Genomic DNA, 10,820 nt, shown 5'->3' on the forward strand with positions numbered 1-10,820 from the left:
TTACCTCCGACCCCCTGCCAGGGAGCAGGGCAAGCAGATCTGATCTTAGCCCTGCGATGAGAAAAGACAGCTTAAGAGATGGCCGTCCTCAGGCCAGGCTTCTCTCCCACCCCTCACGTCGCCCATTGCCATCCGGCCTGCGGCACCGGCGCAGCCCTGGCCCCAGGCGGGGGTGTCGCAGCCCCACCATGGAGCCCGGGACACCCGGTTCTGCTGGGTCCGGTGGGTTGCCGGGGCGGGAGGCGAGGGGGGGGTGTGGTGCTGGTGCCGTCGGTGAGAGGAACGCTCCCGCCCGCCGAGCCGGCAGCCCCGCCGCGGGCAGCCCTGCTCCCGCTGGCCGCGGCTGCGCACGTCAGGGAGGGACCCGTCATGTCAGGGAGGGACCCGTCATGACAGGAAAGGTTTCCCGCCACTCACCATCCCCACCCGGCATATATATATATAGGGGACGCCGGGGCAACGCCGGCCCATCCCAGCCGGGCAGCGGGCTCCGCGGCGTCATGGTCCTCGCCCGGGCGGCGGGGCGAGCAGGTGAGGGCGGAGGGCGAGCGGGCCGGGCCGGGCCGGGCCGGGCGACCACCCCCCCCCCCGCCCCCGGCCGACGCCGAGCTCTCCACAGGTGCCTCCGCGGGGCTGGCGTTGCTGTGGTTGCTGGTCTGCGCCCCGGGAGACGCCGGTTGCCGCCTCCTGAGCGTGGCCGATCTCTTCGACCGGGTGATCCGGCACTCGGGCAGGATCCACAGCCTCTCCACAGCGCTCTACGCCGAGCTGGTGAGGGCCGGGACGGCCCCGCCGCGCCGCGGAACGGGTTCTCGCCGCCCGGGGAGCGGCCACCGGGGGCGGGACGGGGGACGGGGACGGGTGTTGCTCTCGGTTGTCTCCTCAGGTTTTCTTCCCTCGTAGGAAAAACGCTTTCCTCCCCGTGACAACGAGCTGGGGAAGCCCGCTCGGAAGTGCCACACGTCGGGGATGCTGACCCCCAACGGCAAAGAATACGCCCAAAAAATCCCGGTAAGGCGGGCGGCGGGGTGGGGGACACACACACCGCCTCCCTTCTCCCCCCTGAGGAAAGGGGAAGACACCCCCCTGTCCCGTCCCGTCAGAGCCCCCAGATGTCTCATCCATGGGGCTGCGGTGGTCCCTCACCCCGGTCGGGCTGGAGACGGGCGGAGAGGTTCTTCTGCCTGCGGTGCTTCATCACCAGTTTGGGTTGAAGAAGCTGCTCAGTGTTGACCCCAAACAGGTGCACATCACGGAGGCGTTGCATGTGAATCGTTGGTTCGTTGCGTTTTAAAGGTGTGTACGGTTACACATGCTCAGATCGCAGTAAGGGTATTGCAGTAGTGCTTTGTCCAAACGATTGACAGACATCCCTCCCTTTGGTTTTGTTGTGGCAATCTCTGTGGGACACAAATTGAGAAAACTGTGTGTGACAGACAAGTTAAATTAATCAGTGTCCCTGCAAAGTACAAAAAGCAATAGGGAGAAAAGTAACAGTCATTATCTCTGAATCGGTAGTTAGGTAGAGAGAAAAGAACAGCAAATTGTTTTAGATAGATGTAATGGCAAAGAGAAGAAAATCATTATTAGTTTAGAGAAGAGCAGGAAGAGTTTCTTTAGACAGACAAAAAGCAGACTGTAATGTCAAGGATACAGCAGCGGAAGAAACTTTTGCCTCAGGGAGGAGATGGATGGAGACGAATATTAACATTTTGCTCTTTGGTTGCGCTGGAGTGAGGAGCTTCCCCCAAGGCGTTTAGAGGCTCCCCTGGAAGGGCAATGGGAAACGAGGCCCTGCCTGCTTTAGGAAACTTTAACCAGTCAACCTCATTTCTGAACTTACATTGCAAGAGAGGTCTTACGGCCATTGAGTTTCTGTTAGAGAAGCAACCGTCCTGACCACCAGGCACCTTCAGGGAAGTGTGTCTGCAGCCAACCTCTAACCGACACAGCGACAGCCACGGCAGGTGCGAGGAAACACCTGCACTTCCATACCAGCAAACAGAGATGTCTAGATGAGGATTCCTGGGCTCTTGAGACACCTAGGAGTTCCTGAAAACTTTTTTTTAGTACCAAGTAAGTTTGACGGGAACAACACCATTTTGCTAATGCTGTATGCATAGTTTTAGGTATTACAGAGCTTTGGAGTCTAAGAAAGCTGAAAACAAGACAAATAAATACAACTTTTGGGTGTTGCTTCTACGTAAGCAAATAACCAGAGGCAGAGTGGCCCTCAAGTTCTGAATGTTTGAAAGCTACTGAATTGCAGGTGTAAATCTTAATCCCACCGAGATTTCACAGTGAGACTGTCTAATAGTGTTCATATGACCTGCTGCAAACTAACAGAGAAATTCTTTACTGTTTTAATTTATCAGAGAGAAGAACTCACTCACTTGATACTGAAACTTCTGCAAGCCTGGAAGGAACCACTTTCCCACTTCAACCAGCATATTGAGCACCATCAAGAGCTACCTGATGACAGCCTTAGCAAAGCTAAGCAAATCAGCAATATGGTACATGAACTGAAGACTGGAGTTGAGAAAGTAACAGAAAAGGCAAGATTTTCGATGTAGCTTTTATTTGTACTAGTCATGTGGTGTGAGTGACTTCGGCGGGGCGCATGCTTGCTCTCACTTGTGCTATAGCCTTAATGCTAACAGAGACTCTGATCCAGAAATGCTGGACTTCATTACAGATACAGGAATTTTTCAGTCAAAGGATGTGACTTAGTTTACGGATTGGCAGATAGGTAGATGCTATTATAGATGTCCATATGTGTAGAGCAATATTTTATTGATATGAAATATATGAAGGAAAGATACAAGTACAAAGACTAGAGCCATTTACAGCTTCACGTACGAGCCAGTAATGATTTGACTTTTCTAGGGCAGTAGAGGAGATGTGGGTAGACTGTGACAAATACTTAATTATTGTTTTCAGTTTTATTTGGACTTACTTTCGAAGTAATTCAAGTATCACTGCTGTCTGCTGCAAGGAGCTTCTTCCTAAGGCAACAATTTTATGCTGGGATAAATTCTTCAAGACAACAGTGGCACTGCTTAAGTCAGATGCCAGTCACAAAACAATTTCAAAACTCCATTCCAAATTCTGGCAGATCATATATAAATTATTGGATGTAATTTTTTGTTATTTCCATTTCTGTCTTCTCATTACTAGCTAGAAGTCCTGATCTTTGTATTTCTTGTGCATTCATATCTAAACTTATTTGTAGTTTTGGCTAAACAAGTGTGGGCTGTGTGTCCATTCTCTGGAATGGCTATGCTGCCAAAGTGTCTGTTTCACTAACAAGTGAATAATAAATTAGTATCTTGCACTAGTAGATCACCTTTCAGCTTTATAAATGCAGGTAGGTAATACAAGTTTTGAAATAAGCAGCTTATCACTAGAAAAGGAGGAATTGTACCCTGCTTTAAAGTGCAGCCCTGATTAGGGTGACTCAGAATTACAAATGGAAAGACCATCTTCCAAGTACAGCTATGGTTCTTCTGGCTTAATGGCCTTAAAGTTCGGTGGTACTCAACCTCAAAGCTTGACCTTTGTTAGCTTCATTCTGTAACTGAAGCAATCCATCAAACTCTAAACGAGCTACACACTTCTAGTATATTTACCTGATTTTATTTTTCTAAAACACCTTTGAAGGAATTACTAAGAAGGAAAGCTTTGAAGTTTTGACCTTTCTGTACTATGGACATACCACAAGGTAGAAATATAATTTAAAAAATGAAGCAAACAATGCAAATTCATTCCAATATTTTGCAGCTGTGTTTTTCTGCAAGACATTAATTCTAAGCTTGGTTCTGTTGTGAAGCTGCTACTCTGAAAGGTGATAACAGTCTGGAGAGTTCACCAGGTTAAACAGCACCAGTGAATGCTCATGTTAGAAGCTTCCCTTTACAAAACTCATTAAAATAAATGGCTAAAAAATCTCAAGACTGACTTGCTCTATTATTTCAAGAGGAAATAACAATTACCAAACAGGGGTTCCTCAACTTAAACTCAGATGGAGTTAGACCCTGGTATTCTTGCATTGCTAGTATATCAGATCAGTTCAGGCTAGTCTAAAGGTTGTATCAATACTGTTAAGATAAAAAGGCAATGTTATTCTATGTAAGGAGCTTTACATATATCTTCAATAAGGACAAAAATGGTCTGGAGTCGAACAGCCCAAGATAGTGATGCCCCAGTTGACTTCTGCACTAGTATTTTAAAGACTTGTTGTATGTGTAGTTATGAGTTATACTTCTTTTCCTGTTTTCAATACAGATGCAGTCTATGGGGATCATCAGCAATTCATTAAATGGAATGGCATCATCTGAAGCCACTGGTTTATCAATTAGTAATGAAGCAAACATGATGAGTGACTCTGATTTTATTCACTGTTTCAGGAGAGACTCCAATAAAGTACAAAGCTACTTAAAAATTCTGAAATGTAGGATTATGCCAGAAAATAGTTGTTGAGTTGTAATCTCTTGACAGGTAGTCTTCAGCATGTTGTTTATAAAGATGAAAAATTAGAATATATAAATTATCACATTTACAGTAATTGTAATAGGAAAGCCATTTTGAAATTCTTTGGCAGCTACTTGACACAGTTGACCTATGCAGATGAAATATTAAATAAAGCATCATGTGTGTATGTGGGTTAATGCACCAGATAAAAAGGAGTACTCTAGCAGTAGATAAATAAATGTCCTTGCACATTACACTGTGACAGACTATATTATGGCTGATTCACACAGTTTAGATATATACATAGTTGAAAGTGGAATCCAGTTTGTTAAACCTCGGTACAAATACATCTATATACTATGAATAAAGTATATTTTTATGTAAAAAAAAAAAAAAAGTTCCCCCCATTTCTACATACATACATACCTGCAGAATATTGCTTAACACTGAAGAGTGGTATTGCTGTCGATCAGTTCATGTAACTGCAGGGCCCCTGGCGGACTTCTATGTTCACATCACACTTCCTACTAATTTCTATGGGCCCTCACGTGTGCCCCATAAGATCTAGATCCTAGCACTTCTATTCATTTTGAATGCTCTCTTATACCTGTAATAGCTTCACTGATTTCAGTGGAAACTCCTAAAGGAAATGTCTCTATATGAAAGGTAAGTCAGAATTCTGGTCCAAATACCATTTCGGTCTGAGGGCTGAGCTTGGCTGATGTAGCAATAAGCCTCTTTCCCATAACACATGCTGGCACAGGGCTTGGGTTTTACAGTAATAATGACAAACTCCATAGCAAATAAAAACCTGAAAGCTGTCAGATATCTTATAGCGATCACATTCTCCTAGCAGTGGGGTGGTGCTGATGGCTGTTTATAGAACAAAACATCTTTGCATTCAGATCCTAAATGAGCCATTTGAACAGACATAATCAACATGGATTTATTTTTAATATTCTTGACTATTTCATCCCTGAATGCTCTTTTCTGGCCTCCCCTGATCTTGATGGTTGTTGACGGTAGCTGGAGCTCGGGCTGCCAAGAATGGAGAGTAAAATGCTGATGATTATTTAATAATGATACTGGATTAGGGCTTGAGAAACTCGGCCGGAAAACATTCAAAGAAACATTTATGCAGAACAGAGGAACAACCTTTTCAGTTACATCTCTGTAATTACCAATATCCTCAGTCATCTACTATCTAGCAGACAGCTGATGTACTTTCTCAACTAGAGGCTGTGAGTGTTCACAACTCACATCTGGTCCCTGTCGTGGCAGGTGTGGTAGAAATGCAAGGGGTTATATAGCGCCCACCCTGAAGAAGTTAGTAGCTGCAATTCTTTAAGCACTAAGATACTAGAAACACATAATGAAATGGCAGCATTCACGTGCAAATTTTGAAGAAATTCTAGAAACAAAACACACAGCTCCAAAGAGAGTGAAGGAAGGCTCCTCCGGGCAAACAGACAGAACCAGAGCAGGATGCCCGCTCTTCCTGCATCTGCGCGCGATCGCTGAAGACGTAGCAGCAATTAATAGTTACAGCTTTTTTCCCACAGAAGCGAAAGGTGACAGACACAGGAGGGGTTACTGAGCCAAACGAGGCTGAGGGAAGGAAACTCCCGCCGGGACCGCACCGGCAGTGCCCCCGTCCCCAACCCGTCCCGCTCCCCGGGGCCCCACGGCTGGGGCCGGTGGCTCTCGGCGCGAGTTGCGAGGCGACTCGGAAATCAACCCGAATGGCTACTAGGAATTTGTGCAGCTGGGATGACACACCAGGGGTTGCGGCTGAGGATCAGCTGGAAACCATGTTGCAAACGGAGCAGATCATACAAATAGTTCTCATCTCCTTCAAAGAGCAAAACCCTGGGGATGTTTTGCTGTGGAGAAATGCGAAAATAGAGAAAATGAGGAAGCGGGTGCTACAGGAGGAACAACAACGCACCGAAGTATAATCCAGAGTCATTCGTACTCGTTAGCGTTATATTTCAAGATTTGCCTTTGGCTGAAGCGAGGCGCGTTGGCAGAACAAAAACCTTCCTATATTGCCAACATCGCCTTGCTTCCTCTTTTGATTGAGGAAAGAACTGAGCGGTGGGCTGAAAAGGGCATGGTTTTTACTCTGTGGCCACCGATGCCTCAAACAGAAACACCAGGGATGGTTGCTTTTTACACAGGGGAATACTTCATCTCCTACATGATTTCTCCTCAAGACAGCAGCGCAACTAGTTTTTTGAAAATGTAAAATTGTGTGCTACAATCAAATGCTTTGGGGTTTGAGAATGCATCATTTGCCCCGGAGAATATTAACTTAGAAGAAACAACTTTGCAAATTAATGGAAAAATCAGTTCAGGATTGGCTTCCAGTTAAGCGCTGGGCTCGCATGCAACAATCTGTAGCAATGTATGTTATAAGTAACCCATGGTGTAATTTCCCTTTGTGAAACAACCTGTCTCCATTAACTTCCCTTGTCACCCAAATAAATTTAAGAATTAAAGATATCTCCGTTGGTTTTCAGACCTTATTCCATGAAACACTGCAGGATAACCCTAGAATATTGACATTTTTGTATAGTCCAATTCATTTTTTCAGTTATTAGCAGTTGCTTCTGTACATTAGACATTTCCTCATTGTTAACTTTTCCATTTTTTCAGAATGAAGGATGACAGAGACACTCTCAGTGACTGAAAATTCATTTTGTTCCTTTCATAATGTGCTAAATGGTTTTCACAGCGTATCTTAAATTTAGACTGAATCTGATATGTGCTGATGTTTGCATGATAGATTAAGTGACAGATGTCACTTGTAGTTTAACTCTTATCTAAAACCATATGATAACAAAGCAGAAACAAACGGAAACAGTCTCCTTTGAACGATACGCATTAACGTTCAGCTACGCCGTATTACATTCAAATGTTGGCATGCAAAGAAAAAACTACTTGGAAAAACTTAAGAATTCCTCAAAGGTTGGATGTTTATAAAAAGCGAGATTTCCGTGCGTTTGGGCGAGTACTGGAGGATCACTGTTGAGGTGGTGTTGCCTTGTGACATCCCCATCCACCATGCCCAGCTTCACTGCTGAGAATTACAACCAGTATCTATGGGAACACGAGGAGTGGGAGTTGCCATTTTCTGGCCATTAATTTAGGTGCAAGCCCGCACAGGGAGCATCTCGGATCCAGGTTTACGTACCTCGGTTTATCTTACACAGCAGCAGTAGTCAGGAACATAACTTAGAAGCACGGTCATTAAAGACTTCTCCAGTCAATGGCAATTCTGTCCACTGTGAACCTCTGTCTGCAGGGGCTTTTTGGTCTCCCCACGGTCCAAAGCCAATTCTCAAGTTAATTGGACCCTAATTCCTCTCCGGTCCTTTCTTAAGGCACTGAATTTACAGCTAACTTGCTTGAAATTGGTTTGTCTTTCCTTCTGGTTTGTGAAAATCAGCAACAGTCTTGTTGGTAGAGGGTGCTGAAGCATGTGAATGTACTTAATTTATGTCAGTCTTTCGACTGTGGACCATATATTCGTCAGAGGAGCTGTGCAGCTACAGTGATGGCAACTGGTATCTAAAACCCAGTACTAGTAAATCACAGCGCATAAAACAAATCTGATATATTACTGCAGCTCAGGAGTGACATTTGACCGCTGTACTATTGCTCTGACACTGAAGTTAGTAATGCAGTTTTGTGCCTTAAAGCAGTCCTGTTCTCCTCAGCAGATCATAACAATTAATTCCTGTTTGGCAAAGAATCAATAAAAACAAGAGAACTTTTAGAAAATTATTTTATACTGTAAATCTGTACAACCAAAGTGTAAGCGCTGACACAGGAGTGGTCAGCAAGTCCAGCTTTTAGCAATGTTGTACGAGGTCCGTGGAGGAGCGAGCTGGCCTCTCACGTTCCCAGTCTCACAGCTGTTTTACACGCAATAAAACATGACTGTGGCTGTGCCTGATGTAGACTTGCATAATCTGCACCATTTGTGACACTTTTCAAAAGACCAAGAGCCAGACCTGGAAAAGGAAATCAGCAGCTTCTCGTTAGGTATCAGAGAAGCTCCTCTGAGTGCCTGACCTTAAGAATAGACTTTCAGGATCCACATTCAGACCCCTCTGGAGGATCTCCCATAGGTGGGGAGAGAAAAGCCTCTCCCGTTCCCGACCAAGGCTGCTCAGCTGGGCAGCAAGATCCCTCTGTCAGCAGCACAGCCAGAGGGCACGGCCGTCTGCACCTCCGGTAACAAAGCGAGTACTGAGGCTCAGCCCTTTCTGCCTTTCCTGGCCGTATTCTGTATTACATTAGCATTGGTAAGTTGCCAGACTGAACAGAGAGGTGCCCAGCCAGCGTAAGCATCTGCTTTGTTTGTGATCTCTGAAGAGCTGGTTTTTTAAACTGTGGCTCGCAATTTGAGGTACCTGAACTCTCCCCAGCCCCAGGACCTCAACAAATGTCCTTCGTAATACTGTACAGCCTAGAACTATAGTCTCAAAATGCCACACAGAGGAAATAACCTCAGATACCCTACAACCGTGCTGCAAGGTCATCGACTAGGTCGTATTTTTGAAGTCAAAGTAGTACATTACTGGTTTTAACTGTGAGGTGCCATCAGTATCTATCACATCACTCCACAATACCAGATGCATTCTACACCTTACACCTCTGCAATGTGCCTCTTACAAAGCATTTCAAACAGCTGCTGCGGATTTTGCGTATAATTTGTGCTCTCTCTGTTCTTTTATAACTAGTGTGTGTGCATATTACTTGAAGAAAATGAATACTTATTACTTGATCCGTGACACAGAAAAGACTGGCACTGTAACTGTATCGTATTTTTGTATTCATAATGGGTGCTGTTTCTCATTTACCAAGTTTTCACAGTGCGGACTGAAGGGAAACTTCTCCTTTAAATAGCTTAAAATGAGAGGAATCAAGGCCATATGTGTCACGGGCCTAATCCCATTTTGACTAATTGAATCAGACTATTTTAGGTATCATTCAAAATTCACATGTATACTTTTAGCGTTTTTAAGAAAGCTTCATCAGCATTTTCAAGTAGAGAATGTTTCATCTGGCATACCGAAACTTTATTCTAGGTGTGGAAGAAGAATAGCGGTAGGAGGTGTTAAGAGATTTGGAGGGCCTTGAAATGGCCTAAGTTTTAATAGGCTACAGCAAAACTAGAACTTGCCCAATTTAAAACACATATAACATTGTAACTGTGAAACCAATTCTGTACCAGCCTTGCTTGATCTTTACCTCCATAAGGCATCCTTCAGATGTATTCTGTTTAGCACTTCAGAGTTTTGACAGCAGTTCACATTCAGTGCTTGCAACACCATCAACTGAATTTCCCAGCGAGCACTCTGAATCCCATCTCCCCTCTCTAGAAGTGTTGCTTCTAACACTGATCCTCAACTGACTTGCAGTAAAAGAATATGAGCAGCTGTAAAGGCTCCCTTTCCCCGAAAGGTGAGAGGGAAAAATCCCAATCACCCCCACCATACACTGATTTCCTTCAAAACAGGAAGCACTGATGAATGCCCCCACACACACATACCTCCACTTGATCATTTAATGGTAATTTGGAAATCCCTGCATGCTTTTCATTGTAGGCAGACACTAGCAAATGCCATTTCAGCAGAATCTGGGCCACCAACACTTGCTGGTCCTTCAGGTAGGAGCTAGTCAAACAGGGCAGGGCTATGACTTCCATGGGACAATTGGACAATAAATTCATCCCTACATTTATGCAATCTGTCTGTCCATCCCTAAAGGTTTTAGGCAGAATATGACTTGGTTCTGGGATTTCAACTGCAAGATAGGAATAAACTTCTGACGTTACTGAATAGCATATAACACATGGCATACTGAACGTGTTCAAGTGCCTTCTGAGGGTAGGTATCTAGGCAGCTTACGCTATTGAGGGTTTGTAACCTCAGGAAGAAATGACTTCTTAATTTTTTGGTAATTTCTTTTTTCTTTAAAACAAGCATAGGCAATCACATGCAAAGAAATGACATATAGCGCAAGACTACGACTGCACAGCTGACCACTTAGAAGGCAGGACATGCATAAGGTGGGATACAAAACTTGCCTGATCACGCATAAAGTTTATGATACAAGCTTCATCACTGCAATCTCAAGTTTTTTTAGTTGCAAATGTATCTAAACTTCACCTCCCAGATAATACAATGTAACAAGGGGAATAGCAGATCAGCCACCAAAAGGTAAAACATTAAATGACAATTGTATGGCTTTTTGAAAGACGTACAATACAGTGCAAAAAGCTTTGGAGCTCAAGGCAAGAATAATTAGAAACATTCATGGCATGCATAATGAGGAAA

General features: G+C 44.4%; 1 protein-coding gene across 1 annotated transcript; it reads left to right on the plus strand.

Moving 5' to 3' along the window:
- The first annotated feature begins 432 nt into the window (after positions 1 to 432).
- LOC126044417 (prolactin-like) lies at positions 433 to 4,688 on the plus strand. Its single transcript, XM_049814049.1, has 5 exons — positions 433 to 531; positions 620 to 771; positions 904 to 1,011; positions 2,376 to 2,555; positions 4,285 to 4,688. The coding sequence occupies exons 1-5, from the start codon at positions 501 to 503 to the stop codon at positions 4,477 to 4,479; spliced, it is 666 nt and encodes a 221-aa protein (XP_049670006.1). The 5' UTR covers positions 433 to 500; the 3' UTR covers positions 4,480 to 4,688.
- The last annotated feature ends 6,132 nt before the right edge of the window (positions 4,689 to 10,820 follow it).

Source organism: Accipiter gentilis, chromosome 11 (genome assembly GCF_929443795.1).
Source record: "Accipiter gentilis chromosome 11, bAccGen1.1, whole genome shotgun sequence".
In the NCBI taxonomy this organism is placed as follows: domain Eukaryota; kingdom Metazoa; phylum Chordata; class Aves; order Accipitriformes; family Accipitridae; genus Astur; species Astur gentilis.